Source organism: Neovison vison, chromosome 5 (genome assembly GCF_020171115.1).
Source record: "Neovison vison isolate M4711 chromosome 5, ASM_NN_V1, whole genome shotgun sequence".
In the NCBI taxonomy this organism is placed as follows: domain Eukaryota; kingdom Metazoa; phylum Chordata; class Mammalia; order Carnivora; family Mustelidae; genus Neogale; species Neogale vison.
The window spans coordinates 1,324,592-1,334,509 of record NC_058095.1 but is presented as its reverse complement, the minus strand read 5'-3'; the positions used below and the strand labels follow the sequence as shown (position 1 = coordinate 1,334,509).

At 62.5% G+C, this 9,918-nt stretch overlaps 1 protein-coding gene across 2 annotated transcripts in view; it reads right to left on the bottom strand.

The window, feature by feature from the left end:
* Window positions 1–2,637: 2,637 nt before the first annotated feature.
* The window catches only part of NPLOC4 (NPL4 homolog, ubiquitin recognition factor), a 54,858-nt gene continuing 47,577 nt past the window's right edge, over window positions 2,638–9,918 (bottom strand). For both annotated transcript variants that reach the window (XM_044247230.1, XM_044247229.1), the window contains exons 14-17: window positions 7,980–8,075; window positions 6,433–6,549; window positions 5,010–5,112; window positions 2,638–3,384 (exon numbers count right to left, since the gene is read on the bottom strand). In XM_044247230.1, coding sequence (XP_044103165.1) covers window positions 3,227–3,384; window positions 5,010–5,112; window positions 6,433–6,549; window positions 7,980–8,075 — 474 coding nt within the window. In that variant the 3' untranslated portion in view covers window positions 2,638–3,226. The remainder of the gene's footprint in view (window positions 3,385–5,009; window positions 5,113–6,432; window positions 6,550–7,979; window positions 8,076–9,918) is intronic.

Genomic DNA, 9,918 nt, shown 5'->3' with positions numbered 1-9,918 from the left:
CCCAGGACGATGGTCCTGCCGAAAACGAGCAGGTTGGGGAAGTGGATCTGGAAAGAGGTGGGTTGAGCCGGGCAGGCCTCTGCCACACCCGTTTAGCCCCTGGCTGGCCAGGATGCCCTGCAGACACTGGTAGGCTGGGTCCCTACTCCCTCTGCTGAGACGTAAGGATTTACCATCAACGGTCTGTTTGGACAGAGGGCCCCGGAGTGCCGATCCCAGGCTGACACACACACCGAGGGCTGAAGGCTGGCTCGGACGGTGAGGGGTGATGCAGAGTAAGGCAGCTGCCCGCGTGGGCGTGCGAGGTGTGTGCTCCTGTCTGTGCTCTTTGCACAGCTGTGCGGGCAGCATGATCTTCCTGCAGCCCCACGCCGCCACCAGCCTGGAGAGAAGCCATGGTGTGTGCGGGGCAGCGGCCAGCCGTGCTGGTGGCTCCTCATGGCAGCGCGCCCCCTTCCCGTGGTTTCCTGAGGTCGGGGCTGCTCCCTTCGAAGATCCAGCAAGTCCAGCGGTCTGAGATGTGCCAAAGGCCGAGTGTGGCAGTCACCCCAACTTGGGGACTATGGTTAGTAGCATGCACCGCACTGCACCGCTGCTGGGAGCAGCCAGGCCTGGGGGCACAGCGAGAGGCACCCAGGGACCCCGACATCGGCAGGTGCTGTATTCTGCGTACTTGTCCAGGGAGCAATGCATCCTGAGGCCAAAAGCCAGGGCAGTGCCCAAACACCAAGAGCGAATGCCTCTGGCTGCCATCGACAAGGTAATCCAGGACAGGCAGCGTGTCCCCTCCAGGCCTTACATCCCCACACCTGTCCAGTCTGGGGGCTGCCAGACTGCGTCCCTCACCTGCCGCAAGCACCTGCCTCCCCCACGCCCCCGCCAGGCCCAGCAGCAGCCACACGGCTGACAGGAGAGCACCCGAGGGAGGCTATGCTCTCCTTCCACCCTGAGGACACGCTGGGGTCTCTGTCCTTCAGCGGTCCAGATACGTCAGCGAGGACGGTGACGTGTGGAGCGAAGTCAAGCCACACGACACAAAGCAGACTCGGATACAGACACACACGGCGCACAGGAAAGACCATCGGGAGCTCACCAGTCGCTTCAGGGTTTTATTGGCTTCACGGTGGGACTGGAGTCCAAGGAACACTAATGCAGACCCAGCGGACGCAGCCCCGCAGCCCCCAGCAGGCCGGAGCGGCAGCACCAGGGGCTGACCGTCCGGAGGCCGAGGCAGCCAGCTGTGTGCACCTGGGCAGCTGAGCACGCAGTCACCCCTGGGGTGAGAGGGTGTGTCCACGCGAGGGTAAGTAGGCTGCAGGTGGGGCTGGGGGACCCTCCCCTTCCCTGTGCAGGAGGAGGTGGCTGAGCTGCCCATGGCCAAGGCCTCCGGCAGGGTGCCCCCCACACCCTCACACCGAGCTCCAAGTCTGTTTATCTGGACAGTAAAGTGCGTCACTGAACAGAGTGACTCGGAAGTAGAGAAGTCCCAGTGCTTTTCCTTCAGCTAAAAGATGAGCGGAAACGGGTTACGCATCTGCCGGACCGTCGAGTGAGGTGCTGGCTGGAGAGAGACGGGAACCAGCTCGGGGGGCGAAGGTGACACAAGGAGGAGGACTGGGGGAACAGGGGCCTGGGGGCCACAGCGCCCGAGCTCAGGGCCCGGGGCCACCACGCCCCTCCGCAGCCTCACACTGGATGGCAGGGACCACACGACACGGGGTCCACGAGGCATGGACAACCCCTCAGCAGGCGGCAGGGCGCCGAGCTCAGAGCCGGGGCGGCTGCCACAAACCGGCGGGGCCCACCCTCCCCTGACAACGGATGGCTCTGCTGAAGCCAGACCCACCCTGATTGGCCCCCCGCCCCCAGAGCAGACAAGATACCGGTGAACCTGCAAGGGCCAGGCGCAGCCTAATACACAGAGAACAGCGTTCTCTGTCCGCAGTGCCACAGGTAAGGGTGGGCCACGCAGGCCTCCCTCTACCCCCAGGGCGGAGACACGGAATCCCCAACACAGTCCACGTCTGGGCCAGCCTCTCCTGTGGGTGCCCCGCAGCTCAGACACGACCCTCATTAAGGCAAAGAGGCATCAGGGTGCCGCCCACAACTCCCTGGGGACCCCACAGCACACGCACAGAGCCTGATGTGACCTCTGTCCTGGGACCCCCACAGCAGTCCCAGTGACCCTCACAAGTGGCCTGGCCCCTCCTCTCTCCTGCAGGTCTGTTGCCACGGCTCGGTCACCATGCAGGAGGCCTGGGGCTGGGCAGAGCAACGGAGAGAACAGCGGACAGGGCAAAAGGGGCCAGAGCTTCGGGTCCCAGGCAACCCAGCTCACCGCAGGCCGGCCTGGCCCTTTCGCAGGGGCCGATGCTTGCCAGCAGCGACCACCGCCCTCCTGCTGGACCACCAAGTGTGCCGCTGCGGCAGGCGTGTGGCTTGGCAGGAAGTCTCAGGCACTGAGGTTTACTTCCAAGAAGAACTGACTGCGGGTCCCCGTCCACCTTCGCCCACCCCGTGTCCACCCTGCAGCCACTCCCAGGGACTCACTAGGGGAGGGAAGGAAGTGGGAACTAGTGTCTCTCAGTCCCCCTTGTATGGAGTTTTTACCTTACAAAGAAATAAATAAGTCTCCTGGGCAGAAGTTACTGATAACTGTTATTACAACCAACGCAGACTTGAAAAATCCCACCTAGATGTCGGGTGAGAGCAAGGAGGAGGGCGGGCAGCAAATTAACCTGCAGGTCAAGCAGAAGGGAGGCCAGCAACCCTGGGCCCACTGTGATTCCGCCAGATGATGGCCACTGGCAGGGGAAAAGGCGGCCCTCACAGGCAGGGTCTGCCCAGAGCAACAGGGTACGCCGATGCTCCCACCCACAACCACGGGAAGGGGAAGAACAAGAACCAAGAGAAAGGGAAGAGAAAGCGGATGGCGGCAGTCAGCCCTCTCTGCCCCCCACCCCGGGAGATGGCTCCGGGGTGCCCAGGTCCTTCCAGCACCTCGGAGGCTGGCCCCAGGCGTGCGGGGGGACCGTATGCCGCCCCATTAGGAGGCTGATGTGCGCCCGCAGAGCACCAGCCTGGCTCTCCCTCCAGGTCAGCCTGGTGCTGAGAAGCTTTGTGGGCCAGTGACCCGAGGGCAGCCACCCTGCCCCGCCCTCCAGGGCTGCCCAGCATGGGGCCGTGGTGACAATGACCCCAGCTTCAGGGAGGGCTGGGCGGGCCCCTAGGTCCTCGGGAGGCTACACATCTCGCAGTGGCCGGTGCCCGGCTGGTTCATGAAGGTGCAGTGCTGACATGCCCACACGGCCGCCGTGGCGGTGTGCGTGGAGCCCCCGACAGCTCCGTACTCCTGGAGGCCCGGAAGCTGCACTCCAACGGTGCCTGCGGGACGGCAAGAGAGGCTGTTGGCGGCCATTCGTGGCTCCTACCCTGCCCCCGAGAGCTCAACCTTACTGTGCGGCCGAGGACAAGGCGGCTCGAAGACGAGCAGCCACAGGCACGGACAGACGGGGCTCTCGGAACACACGGAGCCCCCCACGCGCACCCACGCCTGCGCGCAGAGCTGCTGCACAAGCGTGAGCAGCTAAGCCCCAGCGCCGCGCTCAGGCGTGCCGGGAGGAGTATGGGTGCCCGGCGAGAGCAGCGCCTCTGGCTGCCCGTCAGGGTGGCTGGCAGTTTGGAGCCGTCAGCGGCACAGCTGCCACCGACACGCCCGCACAGATCTCCGCGTGGCCTGTTTTCACGTCTCGGGGAAAAGCCCAGGAGCCGGCTTCCTGGACCGAGAGGAAGCGGCTGTTTCTACAAGGCCGCCGGCAGCTGTCACGCGGTCAATGGTGCGTGTGAGGGCACGAAGGTGTGCGGGGTTCTCGCCGAGGGTAAATTCCACGTCCTGCTCACGGACGCTGCTCTCTTTGCGTCAACAGTCTAAGTCACCAGGTTCTTTTTAATCCAAGTGCAGCTGACACAGGATGCTTAACTCTGGGGACCGGTCAGTCCTGGCCGGGGCCCAGCGCCCCTCAGCCTGCACTGCTGCAGCCGGCATCCCTGCAGGGAGAAGGCGGCACGGGGCACACCGCACCCCCGGCCACCCGAGGACGCGAGGTTGCGGTCTTCCTCTTAGGGAACTGGGCGGCCACGACCAGTCCGCTGCGTTAGAACGGACAGGCCCGCCGAACGTGAGGGCAAGAGCACGCAGCACGTCGGCCAGCCCCATCACCGCTCGGCTGGCAGCCGTGCAGAAAGGAAAATGTGACCCGAAGCACAACCAACACCGAGGCGCTTCAGACCACAGGCCCTGGGGGACGGGCACCCCCCCCCCCGAGAGAACGACGTGTCCCCTCGGCTCCCTCGCGGCTTAGGCTGCACCGAGGTTTTCCTTGGCTAGTTCTGGCTCTAGCATCTAACTCACTAGTTTGACAAAATGGTGTAAACACTTTTTGTATGTATTTTAAAGCTGTCTGAAGAGGGCATTCCAGTATTTCTCAAAGCCACAGGGAAAGGGGCCGCGCCCGCAGCCTGCCACCTGGAGCTCCTGGGACTGAAGACCAAGGCTCCGTTTGGGCAACAAGGGGACTCGGGGTCCTGGGCAGTCTGTTCTGTAGGGTCTGTCCTCCCTACCCTTCACGGAAGCTCTGAGGGCCAGTACAAAGAAGGGACAAAGAAAAACCTGAGGAGACCAAAGGTTTCTGACTTTTTGGCGCTGCGGCGAACGTAAGGTTTCTGTTTCCCTAAAACAAGGACGTTCAAATTGCCCCTATGACGCCGGAGGACTGGCGTACCCTCCACGTCCTCGAAGCTGCGGAGCTGTGCCCACAGATCTGTGTGGCCTCGAGAGCACGCCTGGCGCAGCGGAGAGAAAGTGTGTGTCCCCGAAGGGCCGCCCGCAACACCCCCGGAACGCGTCTGGGGTCTGAGAGGCTCTGCAGAGCACGTGTCTGGCTCCCTGCGCTCCGGCGGTGGGGTGCGAGGGCAGGACCCTCAGGGCCGAGGAAGGGGAGGACACTTACTGCACAGCTGCTCGATGGTGGCCCACTGCTCAGACTTCTTCCACGTCTGGGCAAGCTCCTCGTTCCCAGTCCTCACGGCCTCCAGCAGCAAGCTGATGCTGTCCTGCAAGAGGCCAAGCGTGAGCCCCGTGCGCCGCACGCCGGGACAGAGTCTCCCCTTCCCGCAGCAGCACACATGCCTCACAAGTAAGTGAACCACCTCACAGACCGCCCCCTTGAAACACCAAACGCCACACACTTCGGTCTACAAAACCAAGTGCTAAATTTTAGAGCTGAGCTGAAGTTCTTCCCAGATAGCCATTCCGCGCGGCTGTCGCGAGCGGACCCGTGTGCTCAACCGCCAAGCACCAGAGGGCTGGGTGCACGGACAGGGCCTGCGCTCCTGGGGCCCGTCCCCCGCCTCACGCTCTCCCTGCTCTCGACCACGTCTCTAGGTGTGAGGCCTCCACGGTCAAAGTGCAGGGAATTAAAAGAGTTTATCTAATGAGAAACTAAGCCTTCGGGGGCTGTCAGGGGCTCCCCAGAACACGTTTTCTACCAGGTGACTGTCAGTGCGTGGCCACCGGTGCGGAGGCCTCGTGTGAAGAGCCCAGGTGCCAGTCACCTGTCCCACTGGACGGGCAGCGGCTGCACTGGGGCCGAGGGGCCACCCTCTGGGCTTAACAAGGCAGGTGAGGCCAGACGGAAGTCTCAGGATGCCTGATGTCAGACGCCAAAAGTGGGTAGTCTGGGGACGAAACACAGACAGCAGCTAAACGCAGCGGGATGCGAGAACAGGCACAGGCCGCCGGCGCGGGGCCGCAGTGGGGTCGGAGGGACCTCTCCCCTCGATTCGGTCACCTTCAAGAACGTGTCGAGCCAGAGGCTCAGAAAGAAGTCATTCCCCTCTCTCTGCTGCCTCCTTGGGTCTCAGGCAGGAAAAAAAGGCACAAAGTGAGAGCGTCCTGGCTGGACCAGTGGCCCCCACACGGCTCGGGGACAGCCGCTGTCAGTGACACCTGGCCTTTTCTCCCCAACGGCGCATCTTAAAAACGCCCACTCTGCAGCCGAGCACTCCGGGCCTGCTGCGCTACGGCGGTAAACGGAGGCGGATTCGGGAGGGAAGAGATGGGAATGCGCAGAGGCTGTGGCGCTCGCCCGCAGGCAGCTCTGTGCATCGCGGGGTGCTGACGCCCCGTGCCGGAGGGCTCCGAGCTCCCTATGAACTGAAACAAACGCCACCGTCCTGGTCCTGGGGACAGACACTGACGAAGCGGTGTCAGTGCAAACTCCATCTCCTATCGATAACCTCGCGGAAGAGCCACTGCCCGGCTCCGCAGCCCTGCTCTGACCTGTGAGGAAAGGCAGCATCTCTCTGCAGGGAACCCCCACCCGGGGCCCACCAAAGCCAGGGGCGCAGCGGCCAACACACTCAGGCCTGTACCTGCAGGGGCATGACCTCATTGGTGACCAGAAACAGCAGGAGGTGGAAATCCGAGATGGTGTCCAGGAACACGGATGAGGTATTCTGGGACAGATAGGTGGCCAAACTGTGGAAGTCCTACAGGGGCGGAGCAGAAGGAAGTGAGTGAGCACGAGCGTCCCAGGACAGCCCCCGTGCTGAGCCCAGAGAGCCATCTGTCCCCTCCTGAGTCCCGGCTGGATGCAGAGTGCGGACACACATCTCTCTCCAGCTGCTTCTCAGGCACCAACGGGGACCCGGGCCAGAGGAACACGCAGCTACAACACGTGCTCTGGCCTGTCCTCCCGGAAGGTGCTCTCCACACGTGTGACTCATGGACGTGTGTGTGTGTGAGAGAGAGAGAGAGAGGGTGTAGGTAAAGCTGGGCCTGCTGCAGACACACTCAGAAAGCCCAAAAATGCCCCCGCCGCTCCAGGAGGAGAGTGGGCTGTGAGAAGGCCTCATTCTGGGGCTAGAAAACCTGTGTGAACTCACTGTCCCGCTGCGCTGCTGGTGTGTGTGTGTGTGTGTGTGTGTTGGGGGGAAGATGGAACACACCCACCTTCAGCAAAACGAACCCAGGAGGTCAAGAGCCCCGCCCAGGAAGTGAGTGGCTCTGCACCTCTACAAGCACCCCGAGGCCCCGCACAGAGGGGCCGTGAGGACAGCAAAGCATCAGAGTGCACCACACTTCCCAAGAACTCTCTACTCGTTCCTGCAACACCTGTAACAACTAGAACCGAAGACGAAATGCGTGTCCCAGACGGCCCGTGCGGCAGTGTGAGGCAAGTGGGCAGCCGTGAGCAGGGCCCGCCACAAAGGACGTGCTGCGTGGGGTCCGCACTGCGCGCTGGAAAGCCCAAGTGTCCAGGCCGCACGAGGCCCACGGCCCAGTCCACGCATGAGAAATGCAGCAGCAAGTGGGTGCCTCGGGGACTTCGTTGATAAGTGTCTGCCTTCGGCTCAGGTCATGGTCCCAGGGTCCTGGGATCAAGCCCCGCACTGGGCTCCCTGCCAAGCGGGGAGCCTGCTTCTCCCTCCCTCTCTCCCCCTGCTCCTGTTCCCTCTCTCACTGTGTTTCTCTCTATCAAATAAACACATAAAATCTTAAAAAAAAAAAAAAAAAACTATGCAGAAGGTGACAGGGCGGGAAGCCAAATCAAACATCAAGGTGCAACGTCTCCACAAGGAGATGATGCTTGTTAACGAACAAACACTAAAGAAGTTGTTGGCAGAGGACACAAGTGACAAACACATTTGAGTAAGGAAGACGTCAGCTGAGAACAGCCCGTTGGCAGATCCACGGCCCCGAGGCCTTACGGGGGTTTGCCGCTGCGGTTATCTGTCAGCCCCGGCCCGGAGAGGATGTCACGGTGGCCAACTGAGTGTCAGAAAATGTCCTAGCTGGGCTTCGTCAACAAGAATCCATCAGGAGAGTTTGAAAGCTTGGTACTTTCTAGAAAAACATCACTGACACTAGATAAACAAGCAGGAGTCATGTTAAATCACATCTGTAAAGACGAGCTTACCTGTGTCTCACCCAGGACGTCCCGGTTTTCAATAGGAAACGGACTTTGTGAAATGGAGAAAGTATGAACTGGGTCCTTGGGGAAGGTTGTTGTGATCTAGCGAACAAACACAAGCCTTGATAAATCGTGCTGCAAGCAGGGGAGAGGGCAGCCCCGAGCGCGGTACCCTCCCCGAGCTCCGGCCTCAGAGTCCTGTTCCCCACTGGACATCCACGTTGTGAATGACACCCACAACGAAAGCCCTGACACTGGTCCCGGAAGCCAACAGAAGGATCACTGTTCACACGCTCGAGGACGGGGCCATCCGCAGGCCATCCGAGTGTGCGGGCCTCCGCAACACCTAACTCGGGGCTCCGTCGGCCGAGCCGCTCCCACGGAGGCCCTCGCCCGGGGAGGAGCCAGAGGGTGAGCCGTGGGGACACGACGGATGAGGCCAGAACTCTCAGGTCAGCCGGGACAGTCTGGGAGATGCAGCGACCTCCAGAGAGCCTGCTGAGGCCCCTCGGGACGTCCGGCCCCACCACGTGGACGCAGCAAGAGAAGCCACGCTTCTGACGTGCGGCTCAGGGCACGCCTGCTCTCCCCGCAGACGGGCTGCGGTCAAGAGCTTGAGTCCAAAGGGGCACCTAAGCCCTTCACCTGGCTCAGACGCGCTTTAGGAACAAGAGAAGGCGTTTTACATCGAACGCTGCACCAACAGAAACCACAGGGGCAGTGGCAAGTGTGCAAGAACCCATGCGGGTACAGGTCTGCTCCCCGGCAGACGCGCCTCCCCACAGAGGCACCCAAGCGTGAGCCGTCAACAGCCTTGGGCTGACCCAGCCTCTCCTCCCCGGCAGGACACTAGCGCCAGCAGATCACACCTCGTCCACACTTAGCAGAGCTATTCCGGTTCCTCTGGGACTATGGGTAAGAGTGAAGACGCGCTGTCCCGGTCTGTTCTCTGCATCAGCGACGGCCGCGGGCCGCGTCGGGCCGACTGGCCCGGGATCCGGGCAACTGCACCAGCACGCTGGGGGACGGCTGAGCCGGCAGCGGCGTGGGACACCTGACCCTGCTGCTCTTCTAAAGGTGTTATTTTTAAGTCCTGTCTGCACCCAGTGTGGAGCTTGAACTCACAACCCCGAGATCGAGTCACACACTCCAGCGACTGAGGCCGTAGCCAGGCGCCGCTCCCGCTGGTGTTTACTGACGAGACCGTGCAGCCCGCAGACTCCGGCCACCATGCCGTGTACGGCTGTGTGGCCTCTGTCAGCCACAGAGCCTAAGCCTCTGCCTGTTCCTTTAGAGCCAGAGCCGCCCCGGGGAGCCAGCATCCACCGAGGCTCAGACGCACACGCCCTTACCGGGGCCAGCGGCTGCCACGGTTCCACACAGGGCGGGAGAGCGACCCGCGCCGGGGAGACGAAGGCCTGTGGACGGCACAGCACCTCCACTCCGGGAAGGCAGACTCGGCCGGGGGCCAGCAGCAGCAGACACCCAGCGGGCAATCGGTGTGGAACGAAGAGACGTCTCTGCCCGGCCGGTAACCTCCCCTTCACGCAGGACAGCGCGAGGTCACCAGGCAGACTGTGACTGCCGCAGACCCCACGGAGGGGCGCAGGGCGCCCGGCACCTAAACCACAGCCCCCAAGCCTGTCTCAGGTCATGTAGCCGATGCCCAGACACCCCCAACCGCACCACCACAGCTGCCCAGGGACAGCGGCTCACGCCTTCTCCTGCCGGAGCCTGCTCACGAGGCTCGACGAGGGGCTGAGCACACCGGGCCGGACAGCTGCTCTCAAGGACCGCTCCAAGCTCGTTCCGCAACGGAGCGCGTGGCCGTCACGAGGCGGGATGTTCCTTCACGACCAAACTCTACTGACCCAGCACACTAAGCAAGAACTCGGCTCTTTTGTGAAAAGAAAGGGGTGGGGAGGCCACGGGGAGAGAAGACCTC